This window comes from Drosophila santomea, chromosome 2L (assembly GCF_016746245.2).
Source record: "Drosophila santomea strain STO CAGO 1482 chromosome 2L, Prin_Dsan_1.1, whole genome shotgun sequence".
Lineage (NCBI taxonomy): Eukaryota > Metazoa > Arthropoda > Insecta > Diptera > Drosophilidae > Drosophila > Drosophila santomea.
Genome location: NC_053016.2, coordinates 12400038 through 12422793, shown reverse-complemented (window position 1 = coordinate 12422793; position 22756 = coordinate 12400038). Strand labels below are relative to the sequence as shown.

At 45.0% G+C, this 22756-nt stretch overlaps 4 protein-coding genes across 5 annotated transcripts; 3 read left to right on the top strand and 1 right to left on the bottom strand.

Annotated features, from left to right (window-relative positions):
• Nucleotides 1-5917: 5917 nt before the first annotated feature.
• LOC120458661 (transcription factor glial cells missing) lies at nt 5918-7919 on the top strand. The gene is made up of 2 exons (XM_039646394.1): nt 5918-6486; nt 6558-7919. Exons 1-2 carry the CDS (start codon nt 6077-6079, stop codon nt 7681-7683), a joined length of 1536 nt encoding a protein of 511 aa, XP_039502328.1. The 5' UTR covers nt 5918-6076; the 3' UTR covers nt 7684-7919.
• Nucleotides 7920-8072: 153 nt separating this feature from the next.
• Nucleotides 8073-9063, top strand: LOC120458662. The gene is made up of 3 exons (XM_039646395.2): nt 8073-8211; nt 8273-8639; nt 8701-9063. The coding sequence occupies exons 1-3, from the start codon at nt 8158-8160 to the stop codon at nt 8910-8912; spliced, it is 633 nt and encodes a 210-aa protein (XP_039502329.1). The 5' UTR covers nt 8073-8157; the 3' UTR covers nt 8913-9063.
• A 1986-nt stretch (nt 9064-11049) lies between these two features.
• Nucleotides 11050-14266, top strand: LOC120445171 (trifunctional enzyme subunit alpha, mitochondrial). Its single transcript, XM_039625355.2, has 5 exons — nt 11050-11280; nt 11590-12317; nt 12384-12524; nt 12581-13350; nt 13413-14266. The coding sequence occupies exons 1-5, from the start codon at nt 11205-11207 to the stop codon at nt 14047-14049; spliced, it is 2352 nt and encodes a 783-aa protein (XP_039481289.1). The 5' UTR covers nt 11050-11204; the 3' UTR covers nt 14050-14266.
• Nucleotides 14255-19203, bottom strand: LOC120445173. 2 transcript variants are annotated; one of them, XM_039625371.1, is made up of 4 exons: nt 18885-19203; nt 16309-16609; nt 15981-16033; nt 14255-15919 (listed from the first exon to the last, which is right to left on the bottom strand). In XM_039625371.1, the coding sequence occupies exons 2-4, from the start codon at nt 16587-16589 to the stop codon at nt 14910-14912; spliced, it is 1344 nt and encodes a 447-aa protein (XP_039481305.1). In that variant the 5' UTR covers nt 16590-16609; nt 18885-19203; the 3' UTR covers nt 14255-14909. The 2 variants fall into 2 exon arrangements, with proteins under 2 accessions (XP_039481305.1, XP_039481316.1); XM_039625382.2 differs by lacking the exon at nt 18885-19203 and adding an exon at nt 16686-17122.
• Between the last annotated feature and the right edge of the window lie 3553 nt (nt 19204-22756).

Genomic DNA, 22756 nt, shown 5'->3' with positions numbered 1-22756 from the left:
ATCGCCGTACTCGCTCAAGTGAGCAAATGTCCCGAATGCGAAACAAAAATAACAAAAAGCCCTGAAGGACTCGCAGGATACGAGTGGAGTTATACTTGCAGGGTAGCTCTGCTCTCCAGACCTTTGTGTTATAGTAATGAGAGTGACGTCTTATTTGCGCCAGGACGAGGGTTTCCTCGGAGCCTCAGAAAAGGGTTTCCTACCTTCCAACCTTCCCTGCAAATGTTTTTCACACCATTGCTCAGCGATTGTTTGGTAAATAGGCTCTAATTTCCAATTGTTGTCGTGATCCAATCATCTTTTTATGCCAGAAATAACTGAATCATTCAAATTAAATCATAATGATAAAATATTGTACCATTAGCTAAAAATATATTTATAGGAAAGAATAAAAAGGAATTAAATAAATGCATTCAATAGAGTTTGAAATGCTTCAAATTTAAGTTGATAGGCAATTTTTGGTACACAAGTTATACTCAAAATTTTATATACACTTCCCCTTAAAAATTCTTCCGTAATTATTTTCCTTGAATGCAAGCCTCTTACTCCAAAAAAAATTAACAACGTTTTTTATAGCCCTAACACGCCAATAAACTGGTAAAGATCTCCTCCTACTTCAACTTTAGAGGTTTTACAATCGCAATTGATGTGCCCAAGGCCTAGGGCAAACCCTCAATTTCATTCGGAGGCAGTGGCTCTACCCCCAATCTCAATAAACAAAACTTCAAAAAGGGCTAAGTGGGAACCCTAAAACGAAAGTTTCAAACGAATATGAGATCGTAATATTTGCCACTTAATTGAGATTAATTGAAGTTATGTGCCCGATATGAATAAACAACTTTGCAGCCATTTTGTTTATGGCTGCGTTTTATGTGCGCACACAACACATCGGCCCAAAAATATTATTAATAATTACAAGAGCGCGGCAATGGCACCCCGAAAAAATAGTTATAGAGTCGAACTCGAACCCTCGGCAGACGAAAATTTGATTAAATTAAATTGAGTGCGACGGAGTTTGTGGAGTGGAGCAGCGGATGCATGTGTGTATCTTTCAGATACAGATACAGATGCAAATCAAACGCTATTGAGCCAGCCAGTTGGTCTACGCTCTACCCCCGAAAATGAAAGGTCTTTGGCGATTCGCCGAGGTGAATGCACTCGCTCGCATTCTAATAGTGCTCGTCTTAATGGAGATTCTGCACTGAAAAAAAAGGTAATAAAAGTTTCAAATACTACATTTTGCATGAGATATTTTCATGAGATATATTGCTTTTAGTCATTTCAAATGAAGGCTTTACCAAAGTTATTACTATTATATTCCACTTCGGTTTGAAATCAATATGCATATATTTTTACTTATTTTTTACTATATTTTTTTCTGAGTGCAGTGTTACGGATCTCCCGAAATCTCCCGTTCAATTGGTGCACTGCTCTAGATGCAGCGTGCGTGTTAATAGCCACCGCGTTTGTTGTAAGTCACAACTAGCAATTTAAGCTAATTGACATTCAAATGCAGTTGAATAAACTTTTTGGGCAATGACTGCGCTGCTAAATGATTGTAATAGATGGCCAGGTCGTTGGCTTCGCCACTGTAAAATTGTGTAAAATTCATTTAGGGATTTTACAGCACCGCAGGATGAGGATCATCGTTCATCATCAACCCCATCGACAGATCGCGCCCATCATTTATAAATTGCCGCATCAAATAAAGGCAAACGCTTGAGTAAATCCACTTAATTGCCGTCTGCCTGCGCGAATCACGGCTCCTTGATGTCCGTGAAATACTCCTGGCTCTCTGGCTGCCCTGCCTTCGCAATCAGCGAATGCGAATGGCGAAAGGATGCAGTGCCTCCACGGTCCGGATGTGTTCGCACTCGTGTAAACATGCGTTTGTCATTAGACACACCGGAAATATTGACGGCATTCGACACGCGGCGCACGACCAGCCGGGAATCCTGCGAAAGGAACTTGCCACTTTATTTGCCATTTGATTTTTTAAAATTGTAAAATTTCGTTTTCAATTCAACTGCTCCTCGCGATTGTTTTCGCAAGTTTCGCTTTTGCGCTTGAGTAAACAGCGTTAGATCTTCGAGGCAACCCTGGCCCAAAAGGATCGGGTGGTTTTGTTTTTGCCTGTGAAGAGGGGTGTCCTTGTCCCATGTCCTTGTCCCATGCCCCTCGTCCCCTCGTCCCTTTCGATGTATCCCTTGTCCCTGTACGTGTGTCCTTTGTCTGGGCATCTTTGTTTGGGCTGAAGTGTCGTCGCCATGTCGAATTATCGTGTTTTTTAACTGAAGTACCTGAAATTTTACAGTGTCGGCTTCGGTTTTTTATTTTTCTAATTCCACAGAGAGCGAGTTTGCTAATTACATTTTATTGCGTGTCGCAAATCGCTTTGTCGCCGCTGGCAAGTGTGAAAAATATTCTCCTTTTTACGGTCTAACATTTTGTTTTATTTGTTCAGAAGCCGTCGATCTCTTTTCTTGGCCACAATTTATCGGGACTTTGATTGCACATTAGAAAAGTATTTCTGCTCTGGATTCTGGGAACTCAGTCTGCAGTATAGCAACGCAAAATGCCACGCGCTTTCAAACAATCGAAACAATTTCGGGGGCCATTGGAATTTTTTTGGGTAAGGACCTGAAATGCGGGCATCTCTCCATGGATTGTGGGAGAATACTTGTAAATTTGATGTAATCCAACGCCTTCATATCCACAAAACACAAAACAAATGCAAATAATATGCACGAGAAAGTATTTAGAGGAACATTCGGTTTTGGATTCCAAAAACAAATTAAACGTGGGAAAATATGAAAATATTCGTATATATTTTTTCGCTTGTAATCCTTCTCATAACCATTGAATTAGTGGACAATGAGCCGGAGACAATGGATCAGTGTGAAAATATATACACAAAATATTCACCAGGTGTAAGCCCATTAACAGGACAGCTAAAACCCACACAACTGAACCCAAGTGAACTGAACTCAAAACTCAAATCATGTTGACCCGAACTCGGTTTGTTTGGACAGATTAGAGAGCCAAGCTACTTAGCCAGCAATGGGAATCGGGTGAGGATCGAGGATCACTTGTCCGAACGATCGGTCGGTCAATCTATTTAGTACCGAATTTCGGTGTTTTCCACTAGGCTTACATTTCAATTTCCCATTTTCCGATGTCCAATGTCCAATGTCCGCTATCGAGGGCCTGCGATCTCCCCTGTTTTTCTTCTCTTCTTTTTTTTTTTGTTTTTGGCCCCATGCGGAGTGTGAAAGGTATTATCGGTTTGACTCGATCTCGCATCGAAAAATGTTGTTGTCGTTTATGTTTTCAGTTACATTTATCAGTTTGTGGAAATGCCAGTTGAACAATGAGAAATTATGAGACTTGCTTTAAATCATTTACCATTTAACATTGCCATGATCCGATCCCACAGGGTGGTTCTAACTTGCTCATTGGCCATCTTATCGCTTCGCCGGGATCTGGCATTAGGATTTTCTCGTCGTTAGTTGCCAATTGAATGGTTTCGGATATGCGGTTTTAATTGCGGCAGTTCCGAGTATGACTTTTCCATCCTATCCAACTTTCCAAGGGAAGTTCCACTTAATTAGCTGCAAATTGTTGTTCGACTGCACGGCACTGATCTTCGATGGTTGATAAGCTTCCGGGCGAAAGGAAAGCGGAAAACTTTCCCTGCTTCCGGCGAGGGGAGTGGGGGTTGTACGGAGAAAAGCGGCGTAATGATCCGCCCGATCGATGACTACCAGTTTTTATAGTGGGTATTTGAAAGTAGCATAACTTAAAATTAAATAATATATTAGTAGAAAGAAACAAATACAGAAGACAGCATACATAATAATATTAATAATAACTTAAAGGTACAATATAAAACACTGCTAAAAGAATGATATTGTGTGTAAGAGCTTGTACAATATATATAAAATTCCAAAAGGAAATCTTTTTTATTATTAAGCAGTCATAAAATCTTAGCACTTAAAGAAGGCATTATTCTACACGCTCGGTCAAAAAATCTTTTGAGCACGCACATATTGTGAACAATGTGAATATCCATAACCATATGTTTGGCAATCGTTATAATCCCTGGCCAAATCCCTTCCGACCAGAACAGACTATCTATCTATCTATCTATCTATTTGCCAGGGGCGTAACTTCCCACGACGCCGAAAACGGATGGGGTAGATGTCGAATTTACGATGACATTTATGCGTAATTTTTGGTCGAATTTTATAGCCGCAATTGGACCGAGTGGCATTGGGAAAGCAAAGAGTTCTGTTTTCCACTGTTTGCACCCGCAGAGAAAGTGTCAAATAAATTTGATTGGAAAGTGATCTCTCGTAATTGAAATGGAACAGTTAATTCCGGGCATCATTAGGGCGACACACCCACCTTGAAGAACGGGAATCTGGAACCAGGTAGCATGTGCTTCCCTAGTTTCCCCGGCACAGCCTCATAATATGCCACGTCATGACTTTCTTCCGTGTCAACGCCCATCGCATCGATTCCTGGATGGGAGCACCCTTTTCTCATTCGTTCGCCGTAATCCTTTGAGATCCTATCGCGTGCTACGATCCTGATCTTTGGGCGACTCCTTTTGGGCAGAAAGGCGCCGCGGGTTGCTCGCTCAGTTCGTGTCATAATTGCACGGCATTTGGTCCGTCGCGGAAGTGTGAAAATTATGGAGTTTCCTCACCCTTTCGGCATCTTAATGATTATGTTTGTTTCGTTTATCTCTGACTTGAGATCGCCAAGGGGCCCAAGGAATTTGTTTGGCAACTTTGCTTCATTCATATGCGTAAGTTATGGTCTCCGACTTTGGGTTTCTAGGGGTAGGTTTTCCTATATGGGATTTCTTCCTTTTGATTTCCGTTTTTTTTTTTTGCGTGCTAAATTGTGTTTTACGATTATGAGTTTCCTGATTTCATCTTGAAGATATCGGCAGGACCTCGACATTTCGGTTTCTTTTTTTGCAAACGTTTATTTCTTTATCGATCTCGAGATCGTGAGAAGTAGTTCCGTTAGTTAACAAAAAAACGCTGCATTACTGACTTTATATAATAGTAATGTTTCTATATAACTTAAAATATATTCAGAATATTATCTATGTACCTCTGCAACTTAAGTCTGTTTAGAAGCTTGAATTATTGCATTGAAATAGTCTTAAAGCCCTTTACTGAAGTACTTTCCTTGCTTCGTTGGAACCATCTCCATTTTGTTCCGAGCTCTGCTTGCCCTCCAGCCCTTTCACTTTGTTCCCCATTTCGGCATCCAACTCCAGCTCCAAAGTAAATAGGCCCGACCACTGGCATCTGCCAGTGACTATTGCCAGGTGTACCCATCAGATCCCCATCCCCATCCACATACACATCCACATCCCCATTCCCATCTCCATCACTGATGTTGTAAACTTTTTTTCTGTACTTAATTAGCTTTGACTGGGGTTGGGGCCGTGTTCTTTGCCATCGAGTGCCTCAAACCCCTGGCTTTCCATATCGTACAATAACCCAGTGGAGCGCGTGCTGCAACCGCAGGTGCTAGAGCAGCACAGCACTCGTCTCCCTGCCCAGTTTCCTCATCCCAATTGCCAGTTACCAGTTGCCAGTTGCCAGCTCCCTGTGCTCAGCTCTCCCAGCTCCCAGCTCACAAATTGCAGATGCCAGCCCAGCTCCCCATTTCGTTCTCCATCCCCAGCTGGGCTGCTAACACAGTACTACTACCAATCAAACCTGCTCGGGAACTCTGCTCGCTGGCCAAACTGGAGTGCCGGATAAGGCGGATAAGCCGCACACAAGCGCACCCGAACTGGAAGCCAGCGGACCAATGGGCGTCCCGCATGGAGACCGAGCAACCCTCGTGCGATTCGACCGCTGGCAACTTAACTGTGCTGCGCAGAGCGGGCCCAGTTAGTCAGCCTTGCGCAGTCGATGCGAACGGACGCGTCGCTCTGAAGAAAAATTGAGAAAAGAATTGCATATAGTAATTGAGCCTATTGAGCAAGCGAAACCCCTGGTGACCGCGTGTGAACTCGAAACTTACGATTATAACAGACATATTTAAAATGGTCTTAAACGGCATGCCCATCACAATGCCAGTACCAATGCCAGTGCCTATGCCAGTGCCCATGCCTGTGCCCAGTCCACCGGCCACCAAGTCCCGCGTGGCCATCGACTGGGACATCAACGACTCCAAGATGCCGTCGGTGGCGGAGTTCGACGACTTCAACGACTGGTCCAACGGACACTGCCGGCTCATCTACTCCGTGCAGAGTGATGAGGCCAGGAAGCATGCCAGCGGTTGGGCCATGCGCAACACCAACAACCACAACGTGAATATCCTGAAGAAGAGCTGCCTGGGAGTGCTCCTCTGCAGTGCCAAGTGCAAGTTGCCCAATGGGGCCAGTGTGCATCTCAGGCCCGCGATTTGCGACAAGGCCAGGAGGAAGCAGCAGGGCAAACAGTGTCCCAATAGGTGCGTTCTGGACTAACAACGAAATCCAAGAATTCTGAAAACTAACTCAGTATTTTTCATTTATTTAACAGAAATTGCAATGGACGCTTGGAGATCCAGGCCTGCCGCGGCCACTGCGGCTATCCGGTGACCCACTTCTGGCGCCGTGACGGCAGCGGCATCTACTTCCAGGCCAAGGGCACCCACGATCACCCACGGCCCGAGGCCAAGGGATCCACGGAGGCGAGGCGGCTTTTGGCCGGAGGACGACGTGTGCGCAGTCTGGCCGTGATGTTGGCCAGGGAATCAGCACTGAGCGACAAGCTGAGCAGCCTGAGACCCACAAAACGGCAAGCCAAGACTCAGTCGATGCAGGAGAGCAAGCGCAGGAGGATGGGAGCTGCGGATGTGATCCCAACCAAGTCAGTGGAGTCAGTGGAGGCACCCAGCTATCTGCCCACATCGACGCCCACACACAGCAGCAACTTCAATCAGAGTCAGGGATCGTATGTGGCCGCAGGACTGGGATCAGTGAGCAGTCAGTGGAACGGAGAGATTTACTACGAAACGGAGGATCCATTCTATGCCAATGGCATGTACTCCTATGACATGCTCCACTCACCACTCTCCGCGCACAGCTCCACGGGCAGTTATTACCAGGAGAACAGGGCGCAACAGCAACTGCAGCACTCGCAATACCAGCAGCAACTCTCTCCGCAGCAACATGTGCCCGTCAGCTATGATCCCAGCCAGCCAATCTCCTCCAGCCTGCAGTGCGGAATGCCCTTGTACGAAAGCTGCGACGATACGTCCAGTTTGACCAGCAGCTCGGGCTACAGCTCCGAGGATTATGGCTACTACAATGGATACCTACCCAACTCCCTGGACATGAGCAACGGCAGCCAAAGCCAGAATCCCAGCCAGGACGGAAGTTTCTACACCACCAGCTCGGAGATCTTCAGTGTCTTTGAATCGACTCTCAATGGCGGCGGCGTGTCCAGTGGCGTGGATCTCATCTATGACGAAGCAACCGCCTACCAGCAACATCAGCAACCGAGCAATTTCCTGCAGCTCGCCAACTACCAACAGGAGCCGCAGGATCAGATGCACACCGGCGACTACTACTACAGCAACACGGGTGTGGACAACTCGTGGAACATTCAAATGGACGCGACATATCAGCCACCAGTCACCAGCACGGATCCCATCTACTGCTAGGGGATCGGGTTAAGATCTCTCATCGCAGCCATCGCAACTACTATTACTGAGCCACTCAAGCGTTGTTCTAGTCCCTAGTTGATTGATTTGCATTCATGTTCCCATTGCTTGTTGGTCTTATTATTACATATATGATATATTGTATTGAACGTTTCTAGTTTTGTACTTTTGTACTTGTTTCCCCAGCTATTCCAAAGTTTTAGAGCACGTAAGAGTAATAGTATACTTAAGCACATAGAGTTCTAAGTCACATTTCCCACCTATTTATGAACTTTTTTGTAGTAATAAACATTTTTTAAACAAAAAACCCCAATCGAAGTAGCCTTTTTTCGGTGGAGTTACACTTGTCAAACAAGGGAAACCAAAAACCAGACAAATAGTCAGTATAACATTACTAGCGGCAGGAGTAACACCACGAGGTTTTCCAAAACAACAAGTTTAAATTCGTTAGTCAACCAACAAAATCGTGTAAAAATGCGTGTTTGTCGTCCTAAAAAATGTATCGTCGATTACAGAATTATTGCAATAGTGAGTACCAAACAGGGACTAATATACGTTCACTAAAACCAAATGTTGTATCCTTGAGAAGCGTCGTCGTAGATCTCTAATTCGCATGCTAGCCTTGGGAGGACTTTTGATGGGACAAACACGTGGAATTCCAAATCAGGGAACTCCCAATAGCATTGAGACACTTGGACCAGCACGTGGACTAAATTTGCGTCGCAGAAATCGTATAAGGAGAATGCGATTGAGAGCCCGTAGACCACTAGGTGCCATTTCAATGCCCTCACTAAGACATCCTGGCCAAGGAGCACGATTACACCGGAATAATCCACTTTGGGGAAGGGCAAACATTATAACCACACCGTGTGCGTTGGCAGCATTGAATGAACTTGCTTTAGGGAACCACGAATCTAATTCGTTGTTGGTAATGGCGCATTATTTGAATCGGCGTTGTAAGTTGAGCTGTACACATTGCTAATACCGATTAGTGCATACTTACCACACTTTTACCAGTTCACTTCACCTTGGCGCCAAGTGAAGAGCCACCCAATGAGAATCATGGCGTTCCAAATCCCACTTTGAGTGGTCAGAACCCAGATGAAAATAACAATATGCAAGGTCAAAATTCGGAAGTTCCAGAGGCCAATGTTCCAAATGGGCAAGATGCATTGCAGGAGGAGCATGAGGATGCCCATGATCAGAATCAATATAATAACGAAGAATAGCGAATTACTCATCAGATACTTTCTTATTTTGCATCAAATTGTTTAGACAATGGTGTATGTATAGTTTTGAAAGGGTCATTCTATTATGCATATTATTTGTACCTTGAACCAAATATAAAATATATTTATAACCCAAAAGGAGTAAATACAATTTCAGATTCCCTTTTCATTGGCAATTAAGTCCGGGGTCGATTAAAGGGCTTATCCCCTGTCAGAGGCCACTCAAAAATTTGGTTATTGTTTCCGATTTTTTTTTAAGCCGATTATAAATAATTAAAAATATAAAAAACAGTCGTCCAAGGGAAGGGGTTGCAAGGAGTACTCTTACCTAATGGGGGTTTGAGATCGACCATAAACAAAACGCCCATTAGTTGTCATGTTGCATAGAAAGTGTGCCGCTGACGCGTGCGACCTTCAAGGATATTCGCACAAGAGAACTCAGAAATCAGAAATGAGAAATGACTTTGTTTCAAAGGATATTTGCATACGTAATTCGAGTGCGGCTGCGCCGAACCCTTGCCCAAATGAAAACATTTAAAATGTTTTGATTTCATTTATGTTAATTTCGAGCCATAAATCAGAACACAGAGCGTGTGCTTCCTGTCGCATCCTGCAACAATATTTGTCCTTGCTGTTTGATTAGCCCTTACCCTCGCATGCAAATGAGTCCTTTCTGGAGTCGCTGACTCTGCTGCTCATTTGGTGTTATCCTTGGGTGCCGCAAGGGGAGGAATCCGTGATCGCATAGGTATTATGCAAATTTACGGATGCTGATCCCATTGTTGCCGGTGTAATTCAATATTCGCGTGAATAAGTGCGCGTATATAGGATATCTAATCTGAGGTTTCGCGAATTCGCATTTGCAATTCCATAGACTAATTTCCAATGCAAATGCGATTCGGTGGCAATTTGTTAATGCAGATTTTCGCACACTAATGATGCACGAATAGAAGTCTCAATTTAGGGTTAGATGCCATACATTGCTAATTCCTAAATAGAATTATCTTATATAAAATAGCTTTAATTTATTTAAAATCAGTTTGCAAATATACAACATTTTTAAAGGTATTTTGAAAAATGTATCCTTTGCCAATTGTTATCCATTTGATAAGCCCGCTGCTTGGAAAAGGTCAGGTCACTTATTCAGCCATCTACCAGCATTTGACTGACGGACTTTCGCAGTTGACACAAACCGATGATCTCGAGTGTGACTTTTTTGACTCTTCACACACATCATAGACGGATCAAGACCGCAGCTGCAGCTTCAGCTTCGGGGAAAAACGATTAACTATTTACTTTATAGTACACGCCACATGAAACGCCTGCGTCAAAGGCCACAAAGGCGTGTTGCCACAATAAAGCGACTGGCGATGTGGCGAAATCTCATCCGAACCTATTTAGGAGTGGCCACTTGAAAGGACAATGGCATCGCACCAAATGAGGCGCGCTTAATGCGGCTTCAATGAGTCCTGGACTCGGACTGGAACTCGGCGATCCGAGGAAGCGACCTGAAAAATGCGAGTGACATGCGTGTCCCGCAAATTGTGCGGCCTCTTAATGGTTCGACCTCGAGTTGTGGGGTGGGTCAGCGTGACAGATTCGCGCAAACAATGTCGGTGAAAAATTGTAAAATTCGGGTTCGAGTTATTGTAAATCTCTGGTATCATATTAGTTTTATAATATTGATTTACCTCATAAAAAATGTGAAAAAAATAAAATAGTGATATATAGTAATCGCATGGACTAAAATTAAATGCCGCCTAATTTCAGTTTGAAAATTTATAAAAAGTGATCTTTAGTAATCGCATAGACTAGAACTATATACCGTCAATATAAGTTTAAAATTAGGTTCAAAAGCCCCAAATTGCCACAAAAAACCAAACTAATTTTCACTATAATCAATTTAATATTTTGTTCAAATATATTTATCGCCCGTTTTAATTCTCTTGTACTTTAAAATTATAAATTAATACGATGTTAATACTATTTAAGAGGATGCCCTGCGCCATCTAGTTTTGAAACACCCGCCACTAGCGACACCTAGTGAGTGAGTTTGACACTTGGTATTAACGGTATTTTGCTAGAGCTGCCCCCAAGAAAATACATTGGATGGTATTATGGTATTTCCTATCGGTACAGGCGCGGTCACACTGGGAATGTGCAACAAGTAGAAATTGCCGCATAGTTTTTAATAGCGAATCGCGAACACATAACTAACGGTGCAGGATCAAAGTTCGCTGAACAATAAAACAAATAGTTATCGTAAGCAAAAAGTGACAAACCTATAACCCAATGTCGGCAACGAGATTTCTGAGTGCCGTTGGCCAAATTTCGCGACAGCAATTGCTGCAGAATAAGTGCACAAGAGGTGGGTTTATTGGAAGTTCTTCGGCTTATGAAAAGGGAAAGTGCAAATTGCAGCTAATAATTCCACATTGGAATTTGGCCCCTTTGGAAATGGGCAGCACTCTAGCGGTATCTTTGTATCTGTATCTGTCTCTCTCCCCCCTTACCGTGCTCGCCGAGACTCCCCCGATGCCGCATAACTGGACTTTGCACTTTGTACTCACTCTCTCTTGACGTAAAGCTTCTGTCTCTCGCTTTCTGATTTCCGATTTCGAGTGTCCGTGAGATAATGTCCACTAATCGCTAACAACGATCTCTTAACCCCACGCAGCCCTGCCCATTTCGGCGCAGCTCCTCCAGAGTCGCCGCCTAATGTCCACGAATCCCGCACCGGTGGCCAACAAGCATCTGCACACCAAGGTGGTCAATGGCGTGCTCGTGATCAAGTTCGATTCGCCCAATGCCAAGGTGAATTCCCTGGGCTCCGAGGTGAGCGATGAGTTCGAGCGAGTGATCAAGGATCTGGAAACGAATCCTGCCGTCAACTCCGCCGTGCTCATCTCGGGAAAACCGGGCTGCTTTGTGGCCGGTGCTGATATCGGGATGCTGGAAGCGTGCCAGACGCCGGCGGAGGCCACGTTGATCTCGCACGGCGCCCAGGTGATGTTCGATCGCATGGAGCGCAGCAAGAAGCCCATTGTGGCCGCCATCAGCGGTGTCTGTCTGGGTGGCGGTCTGGAACTCGCCCTTGCCTGCCACTACCGCATTGCCACCAAGGACAGCAAGACCAAACTGGGTCTGCCCGAGGTCATGCTGGGTCTCCTGCCCGGCGGCGGTGGCACCGTGCGCCTGCCCAAGCTTACCTCCGTGCCCACAGCTCTGGATATGGAGCTGACCGGCAAACAGGTGCGCGCCGATCGCGCAAAGCGGCTGGGCATTGTGGATCTGCTGGTGGATCCCCTTGGTCCTGGACTCCAGCCTGCTGAACAGAACACCATCGAGTACCTGGAGAAGACTGCCGTGCAGGTGGCCAACGATTTGGCCAGTGGCAAACTTCGCGTAAGAAGTTTTACTTCTTATTAAAGTTCCAGCCTTTTAACTTGTTTTCCACCATATTCGACACAGGTTAATCGCGAGAAGAGCGGTTTGGTCAACAAGATCCAGTCCTTCGTCATGGACACTGACTTTGTAAAGAACAAGATCTTCGACACTGCCAGGAAGCAGGTGCTCAAGGCCTCGAATGGCCTCTATCCCGCTCCCCTGAAGGTAAGATATTAACAAACTCGTACCATAATTGTAAGTTAACCTATATTTTCGATCAGATTCTCGATGTGATCCGTGCTGGCGTGGATAAGGGATCCGAAGCAGGTTACGAGGCGGAACGCAAGGGCTTCGGGGAGCTGTCGGCCACGCCTGAGTCCAAGGGCTTGATTGCCCTGTTCCGTGGACAAACGGAGTGCAAGAAGAACCGATTTGGCAAGCCCGAGCGTCCGGTTAAGACTGTGGGAGTTCTGGGAGCTGGTCTGATGGGAGCCGGAATTGTACAGGTCTCCGTCGATAAGGGATACCAGGTGGTGATGAAGGATGCTACCGATGCCGGTCTGGCTCGTGGTATTGGACAGGTGCAGAAGGGCTTGGAGACGGCTGTCAAGCGCAAGCGAATCTCTGGACTGGAGCGTGATCAGACTCTTGCCAACCTGCGCCCCACTCTAGATTACAGCGACTTCAAGAACGCAGACATCATCATCGAAGCTGTGTTCGAGGACATCAATGTTAAGCACCGTGTGATCAAGGAGTTGGAAGCAGTGGTTCCCGAGCACTGCGTCATTGCCACCAACACCAGCGCCATTCCCATCACCAAGATCGCAGCAGGAAGCTCGCGTCCCGAGAAGGTTGTCGGCATGCACTACTTCTCGCCCGTGGACAAGATGCAGCTGCTGGAAATCATCACACACCCAGGCACCTCCAAGGACACGGTCGCTCAGGCTGTGGCAGTCGGTCTTAAGCAAGGCAAGGTCGTGATCACTGTTGGCGACGGACCTGGCTTCTATACCACCCGCATCCTCTCCACCCTGCTGTCGGAAGCCATAAGGTTGGTTTGCATTCAAAGATGACCGAAATGACATTTTAATTATATTTCTATTTTCATATCAGACTGCTGCAGGAGGGCGTGGACCCCAAGGATCTGGACCAATACACGAAGAAGTTTGGTTTCCCCGTGGGTGCTGCGACCCTTGCTGATGAGGTTGGCATCGACGTGGGTTCCCACATTGCCGTTGACTTGGCAAAGGCATTCGGCGAACGCTTCAGCGGTGGAAACTTGGAAGTGATGAATGATCTGGTCCTGGCTGGTTTCCTCGGTCGCAAGTCCGGCAAGGGCATTTTCCTGTACGATGGCCAGAAGAGGGGCACTCGTCCAGTGAACAACGATGCCGTCGAGATCGTCAAGCAGAAGTACGCGTTAGTCTCAAAGGGTGCCAATACCCCCGAGGATCTGACGCTGCGCATGGTGTCCCGCTTCATCAACGAAGCTGTGCTGTGTCTGGAGGAGAAGATTCTGGACAGCCCGCTGGAGGGCGATGTCGGAGCCGTATTTGGCCTGGGCTTCCCGCCATTCTCTGGTGGTCCCTTCCGCTGGGTGGATCAGTATGGAGCAGGCAAACTGGTCAGCAAGATGCAATCCTATGCTGAGCTGTACGGGGCACCCTTCAAGCCCGCACAGACTCTGCTCGACATGGCTAAGGACCCGGCGAAGAAGTTCTACCCCAAGACTGGCTCCTCGAAGTTGTAGATCCGATCCAATCCGATCCCAGCCTCCGTAAAGCCGCCAACGAAATTTAGCTTTTAGTGCGAAGACAGGGGCAACGCGTGTCCTTGTGCATTTTTCTCAGAAAGGAAACCTTTAATGGTCCACTGCTGCCTAAAAAAAAATGGGGCTAGGCCCTTTAAAAATCCCTCTGATGAAGTTGTCGAGATTTAAATTAAAGTTTACCATGTAATTTTCCATACTTTCACTTGTTTATTATTTCACACAGCAGTTTGATATCGATCTATCTCTTTATCCCTCTTTGTTTTATTCATTTGTACACAGATTCTATAGTTTAGGCTTCAATAGCAGCATATATACAGTTTTCTTAAACTAACATAGTTTCGACCTGTACGAAGCAGCCAAATGAAAACACCAAATTCATCATTAGCATTACTATGGTAAAATCTGAAAACCTTTAAATCGTAACAATATCGTTTTCAGAATTTCTCAACTGCTTCGTTCAGTTCTAAATGGCTTATAAGGAGGCCCCATTACTTCTTGTTCGTTGAAATGGTTTCGATTTTAAAACACTGCGTAAAATTTTGTTTTGGAATAGTTTGAAATGAAATATAAGTATTTTTTTAAATTGTCATGCAAGTACTTTCAACTCTTTGTGAATATTGTGTTTTAAATCGAAACAAATCGTGGATTTTAAGAATTTAAGGCCTTTGAAAACATCCCCACACTTTTGAGTAGACACAACACATTAACAGTGAGCGGGCTGAAGTAGCTCAGATTCGAATTAGTACCCATTCCGGCTTCAGTTCCCCCTTAAGCTCCTAACTAAACTTATCCTATTCCTAGTTAAGGATTAGTGACTTTCCGCTACTCTTTCTATTCCTTCATTGCTTCCTCCAATCGCGTCCAGAGCTGCGCCTTTGATGCCTTACAGATCCCCCATTGCTGCTTCCTCCACTTCCGTTGACTACGCCCGATACTCCTCCTCCGTTGCTGTGATCCTGGGCGGGATATCGAGTAACAACGTCGTCGATCAGCTCCAGGATGCCAATCTTGAACTTGCGACGCTGCTGCGGAGTGAGAGCCGCCAGATCGGGAAGAATGCTGCGGAAGAACTCCATGTCCGCCACTTCCGAGGAACTCAGTCCGCCGTAAACACTTCCTGCATTCGTCATCGTGCTGGTGGCCTCGCATTCCGTCTTGATTCTTTTCGTGCTGCCCGGTTCGAAGGACGCTGGATGGTGTTCCATGGACAAGGCCAAAGGATGCGGATGCGAGTGCGGGTGGTAGTGAAGAGGCGGTGGTGTGCCGTGTCCACCATCGCTGTAGATGAGCTGCGAACCCGTCTCCGCCAGCTGCACATCTGGAATGAAGTTCTTCATGCTGTCCGCACTGGCGGTATCGCTCCTGGTTGGTGAATTGCCTCCGCCCCCTTGATGGACGGAACTGCGAGTGGGCGTGGACGAAGTACGATGCATACCCATGGTGTTGGTCACCGCGGGATCAAAGGCGTCGATGGTCTCCTCATCGTCCTTCTCCGATATCGAGTACTTCATCTCCAAGACCTCCATACTCTCGCCGTTATTGCCGATGCTGTTATTATTATTATTATTGATGTTGTTGGTTGCGCAGTATTTGTGCTCCTCGGTCGCATGGAGTGCGGGATGGAGGAGGAAGGGCTGGTGCTGCAGGTGCTGCTGGGACAACTGGTAGAGAGTGGCCAGGCTGTTGTTCCCCTCCAGGGAGTTGCGGCTGGACTTCAGGAAGGGCAGTAGGAACGCCATGTGCTCGGTCAGGTAGTATGGCTTGTGCTGCGGTTCCGATCCGGATTGCTGCTTGATGTAGCGGGAGAGGCAGGCGCGAAGGTTTCGCCATCGCTCCTTGCAATGAATCACTGAAATATTATCAAAGTTCTGATTAGTTAAAGAATCTATAAATATTTACTTAAGACTTACCGCTCTCTCTGGTCTCCTTTGAAATGAGCACCCACGCCTTTTCCTGGTTATCCCTGTAAAAAAGTGATTGATATCAGTTGAGAACACTATTTTAAAATGACAATAATCCAAATGATCAGCATTTTAATGTACATTATGGCTTAACTTTGAGTTATAAGTGTTATTATCTCCACAAATGAGTTAATTACGGACATTTTCTAATTAAAACTAAATATATTTTAAATGAATGTATCATTATGAATAATGAACGTTACAGTTAATTAATGAATTTGAAACGTAAGAATCTGGAAGATAGTATCTTCTGGGTTCTGAAGGACTTGCGACTCACCTGTTGCGGTACTCGGGCACCTTCTTGTCGTAGAGACACTTGTGGGTGCGCACCAGGTTGACGAAGCGGATGTTGAAGTCCTCGTCCGCCTGCATCACTCGGTTGGTGGAGCCAATGGAGGCGCCCGCAGTTCCCGATCCCGAACCGGAACCCGTTCCCGATCCCGTTGGACTGTGGTGGTTGTAGGCAGTGGTGCCGTTGGCGGTGGCTCGCTCCTCGTGCTCGCTGCTGTGGTTGTTGCTGCTATTTGTGTTGCTGCTGCTGCGCGTTGAGGTGGTCATATTCGATGGCGGTATTGTGCCTGAAAGATACGCATCAAATGAAGTTGATAAAGTTAATTCGGTTTATTATGTTATGAGATATGTTAAAGCACACACCGATTAGCAGTGGCTTTGGCGGCTTGCTGTCATGTTGCACGTAAAGTGCCCAAGAAATGGCAACTTGAAGTTTCGTTAGCCACTCCAATATTTGATTTTTAGACTTTCCTATCTATGTATATATATACATATTCTTATTTATTTTTGAGCTGGCAAACAAAGAGCATTCTCAACGACTCTTTTTCAGCTTTTTTTGCCTTTTCTGCTGGTGTTTTGTGTTCGGTTTTCTTTCGTTTTGTCGTGTTATTTGTTTGTGTTGGTTTCTGTTCTGTTCATTTCAGTTCTGTTCTGTTCTGTTCCGCTGTCTGTTGTTGCTGTCTCAGCAAACGAGGCATAGAGCTTTTCGCTCATATATATTTCGTGAAACTTAATAAAACATTGTTGTAGCCGTAGCCGTTGTCGTCTTTGTAGTCGTAGTTGTAGTTGTAGTTGTAGCTTTAGTTGCCATTATTTTGAGTACAGTTTGGCAAGCTGGATAGGAATAGGAAAGCATTGCGTTGCGTTGTGTTGATGTTGACGACAGGCAGCTACTTTGTTTACTTTTCATATTATTATAGCCACAGCAGCGACAATGGCAGCGGCCATAAAAATAACAGGCAATTTTGCTGTTTGTGCTGCTTGTTTGTGTTATTGTTGTCGTTGCCGTTGCTGCTGGCGTCGAAAGCTGAAAGCTTTTGCCTGCTCCACTGATAACAGCAACAACAGCACAACTTGAGCAGCAGCAACAACAGCACAACTGAATCAGCAACGGCAACAACAGCAACACGCTGCTGCAGCAGCAGCAATTCACTGCAGCAACAGCAAACTCACTGCTGCAAGCAATGTTGTGTTGCAATATCCGAAAACATGTTGGCCAAAAACCAAATCCGCTGAATAGTCACGAATATGTGTGCGCGAGTACCCACCGCACACTCACTACTCACTACTCACTGCTCGCAAACGATTCGCTCTCGCACCTGCGACTACCTGTTTCGATTCTAATCAGCCCGCTCCACCTGTCCACACAGTCGACATCCCACCACCCCCTTCTATCCTTCTATAAGCGGCGACACTTGGGCCGCTCTTAAATCTCCGACAGTTTTCCCGCCACTTTCAGCACCTTGCGGCCCACCAGTTTGGCACAGCGAAAAACGTGCGCACAGTGGGACAGAAGTATTGGAAAAAGGGAATGAACGTTTAAGAAACCACGTTGAAAAATGTAATAACAATTTTCACAGGGTGAAAACCCCTTTATCAGTTTTTAAATCATATAGATTTGTAGGTACTTCGGTTCAGACTGATTCCAATCACTACTTTATTCTATTTTGATATAATAAAATAGCAAGATACATCTTTTAATAAAACCTCCATTTAATCTTAATCCTGTAGATATTTCTTTCCACTTTTGTATCGCTTTTGTCCCACTGTGCGCTGGCAGCATTGTTGTGTTCTTTGGACAGTCATCATTATTATCAGCGAACATCATTATCAAGGCGAACGTTATTCGCGTGTTTTGGTTCTACCCGTTGTTGTTGTTGCTGTTGTTTTTGTTAATGTTATTGTCGGATTGCTGTGTGCGGTGTGGGCGGTGTGGGCGGTGGGTAATGGAATGGGAATGGCGACTGGAAAGGGGCAGAAAAACAAGCAACCTGGGCTATATGGCCATATTTATTGTATTACGTCTATTTAACATAAACATATCAGCATGAGCGCACTAATTCCTTGAGAAATGTTCATGTTTATCTGAGAACAACGGGGCACGGCAAAAAGTACAGCAACGTACAAATCGAAAAACACAGAAACAGAAACTGAAACAGCAACAGCCAAACACAAAAACCAAAGAAAAACAAAAACAACAACAAGACGAATAAGAAGAAGAAGAGAATTTATTTCTAAAGCTAACAAAACACAGAAAACTTGCAGAAATCCCCGGCACGCTCTTTGTTTCCCTCCACCAACCAAAAAAACATACAATATATTGTATATTCCGTGGCCCAATGACAGCAACAACAACAACAAACGCAATAACTTTGTTAGATAGACCAACAACAACAATGCACATAATACACACACATACACATACACACACACACTCAGGCAATCGCACACAAGGAAACAATATGGCATATAGAATTTTTCATTCTGCTGCTTATCAGGCTGTTGTTGTTTTTGCTGTTGCTCCTCTAACTTGTGATGTTGTGCGAAGGAAGAATTCGTTACCTTTTGGAACTATATTCGTTGAAATTGGCAGTTCACTGGATGGCCAATAACTCCTGTTGCAGAGGCGATTTCAAAACGCGACAACTCCTTGCGCACAGCGATTTCAAAACGACACGATACACGGCACACAAATAAAACGGCGCCAAAAATATTTTTGTTGCTGCTGCTGCTGCTGCTACTGCTACTGCTGCTGCAGCGACCGACGACTGACGTAACGTTCAAAAATGTTGAATTCGAAAACTCGCGGTCGAGTCGTCGACGGTGCACGGCGCTCGGGAATCGGCGGCGGACTGTTGGATTGTTGGCAATGTCGTATGTTTCGCGTTCCAAGCGACGAAGGCGACTAAACACACAGAGAAAAACGCACAGACACGGCCACAAATGCGACTGCTGCGCTGCGAGAGCGAGCGGTGCACTAAGAGAAATAGCCCAAGTAGTCACTTGGTAAATTAAAAAAAATATATATAATTATTTTAAAATAGTTGTGTTTTTAGTATTTAAGCTTATTTACAATATGTTTTAGCTGGCCATAAATTTATTTACAGGAAGAACAAAACAAGCTATCTCCTGATTTTATCATTTTCAACGTAAGCGGCATTAATTTCACTTCGAAGTTATCTATGCATATATGTAAATAGTACCAATGAAATGCGTTTTCTCTCAGTGTATCACCCAGTATCTATCGGCTACGTAGAACACTGAAGCAACAGCAACAACATGACACGAGCGGACGGCGGCGAGCAAACAGAGAACAACAGAGACCCCGCTCTCCGCCGCACACACACACAGATACTCACACGGACACATACCAGTGCGCCAATACAAACACACACAGCTGGCTGCTCAACAGCAGGCAACTTTTTATTGTTGTTGCTGGCAACGAACAACAAATAAGACAAACAATGCACACACGCACATACACGTATGACGAGTGTTTTCGAGTCGGAGAAACGGCAACTGCGCGGTACGAAATGCAAAGATACAGATACAATACAGTTGGGCGAGGGGTGATGAGGGGAGGGGTACGACACAGGCAAACAAAAATTGTTGCACTGCATCACGAATGTTGCCTGTCGTCAGAGGCAAAGTCACCCCAAAAGGATCTCTCAAAGGATCATTTTAGCGTACTTCTAGGTATATGTACATATGTACATACATTCATACATACATATGTACATATGTACATACTTTATTTAAATCTGTTGATTCAACTGGATTTTAAAAAGAAAGATCAATTCCTAGATCTATTCCAATATACTCAATAGTTATTATCATGATATTATAATATCAATTTTACAAAATTATTTTCTTTAAATAATAATTAAAATACTTACTTTACATCAAATTATTTTTGTGGTAAATTATTAAATATAAATAATAATTTATTATTGTATTGTTATTATTAGGTTATTGTTTCAATTTATTCTAGTAGCCACTGACTTGTATACAACAATATTTCCCAAAAATATGTAAGTGAACAAGTGACAGTCGCACATAGCGAGTACACATTTTTCACGCTGTAATCCTCACAAAAACAACAAAAACCTAAATAGTTTTACCTGAAAATGTACCTGCGAACTTCCAGTGATCATAATCCCAGTGTACGCTGCTTTCTCTTCTTCTTCTTTGCTCTAACTCTCAGGAAACATTGAAACAACAACAGTTGCTTACTCAGCACCGCACACAAACACACACACACACTACAACAGCTGCCTCGCTCTCAGAACCAACAACAAAGCGAGCAAACAAAAATCATTTTGTTGTTGCACAAAAAGCTTTGCAGTTTCTCTGCCGCTGCCGACATCGCTGCTTTTGTTAGCTGCTGCTTTGTGCGGTTGTTGTTGCTGCCCGTGTTTCCAACAAGCTTTCCCAACAACATTTGTTTACATTTCAAATTTATTAGGCGAGCTTTTCGACCATTGGAACACGTTTCGTTGGCTTATCGCTAGGTGTCGCTTGCTACTTCCGGTACACATTTTTTAAGAGTATTTTTTGGTGTTTTCAATGTTTTTACTTTTCCGTGCCTTATTCAAGAAATAAAATAGGTTTTTATCAAATGAATCAAACGTGTTACAGGTTCTTTACAACACACAATCTAACTAAATGACTTTCGGGCAAAATAAATATTTTTATTTAAGCAATATTCTTTTAAAATATTTGTACTTAACTTAAGAACATACCATCCATTTGCCTCCAACGCTCATTTGAAATGGCATTATTCAAACACTCACATTGTGATTCACACGCGAAAAGCTCGACAAAGCTCAACAGGACTCACTCCTTAGGCCAAAACTGTCAGTTGGACGGGTCGGCTTTTATGTGTTCCGCCTGACAGCAGACCACCAACCCAGTTATTTGCAGCACTTTAACGATTTGTTTACAACTTTGTTGCCCTGCAATTTACCGCTAGCATACGGAGCTGCCAGCCAACCAGCCAGCCCAGCTTTTCACCCCTTTCCGTTCGCCTGGAAAAGCTTTTCGCGGCGGGCAGAATGTCTTGTCCTGCGTGTGCTCAAAAATTCAATAAAAAGGAGGCTCGTTTCTGTTGTGGCCTACATGCCACAGCAAGGACGAGCCATCGGTTCGCGAGCCGAACGCGAGCCGAGGAAAACTTGGTCACCGGGTGGGAAATGGGGAAATGGAAAAGGGGGCGGGTGGCGTTGGTAGCAAGGAGAGAGCTTCCAAGTGCAGCGGAGCTCAGTTGCCACAGGACAGTCGAGGCGAGTGCTCGTCCTTGGTCGCAACGGTGGCTTCCGGAAAAGCGGTCCTTCGGCTCTCGAGTGTCAGGATTGTTTTGGTTACGCGACTGCCCCGCTAGTGTTGGTGACCATCTGTGTGCGTTTGTGTGCGCTTAAAAATATATTCGCTATGAATTATTTAGCCAAAACGCGTGCTGGAAAGTTTTGAAAAGTGCGAGGAACGACGGCAGTTGAGTCAGCGGAAAGTTTCGACTCAAAGGACACTTTGTTGGACAATTTGCAGCGGCATCAAGGATGCAGGCTCCTTTGCACTGGGATGTGGAATGCATTTTCCGAAGCGCAGTATGTGACTCTTTCTTATTTCAGTGAAAAACCCCCCTACATTTCCACGCTTTGTCGCTCGCTTTCTCTCTCGCTCTCTCTCGCTCTTTCTCTGTCTGTCTCTCCCGCTCGCTCACTATTGTTTTTCTCAGAGTGTAGAGTTTCGATTTCGTTAGAAAATCGAAACAAAAACGGGCCAGGCGCTCGAGGAATTGTGGGTGTCGTTGCTGCGGCTACCTGTAGATGCCACATGAACACACACACACACACACAGATACGCGGGCAAGGATGCGAGTGTGTGCGAGTCCTTGAACGAGGCTTTCGTTTTTCGCCCACCCACATGCCACATCCGTATCCGTATCCATGTCCATGGCTGCCTTTCACTGCCCGCTTCCGACTCTAATTAACTTATAATTCAAGGTCCAATACGCCACTGCCACTGAAGGTTAAACATGACGACCCAGCGATTTTCGGTTTGGGGTTTTCGTAAGAAACTTTTAAGCAGCCCACTGGCAGCTGTAATTGAGTGATTTTCGCGGAAGCTGCACTAAACTTTTGCCAAGAATCGACGGAAGTCAAGTTTTTGCCGCGACGTAACTCGAAAGTAGTTAAATGCGATAAAGTGGAAACTTAACCAGGAATCAGATCATCTAGCAGTTAAGCGCACACAAGCCGTAATTTTATTTGGCTGCCAGGTCCTCAGAGACTCGTTGGCAATTAAGGCTGGCTAAACAATAAGCCACTGGTCGCAAACGCAACAGAAAAAACCCAAAAGCAATTAACGTTCCAGAGTGGAAAACCCGCATTACGCATACGCCACGTCGGCAGTCTGGCAACTTTGAGGTGCGACCT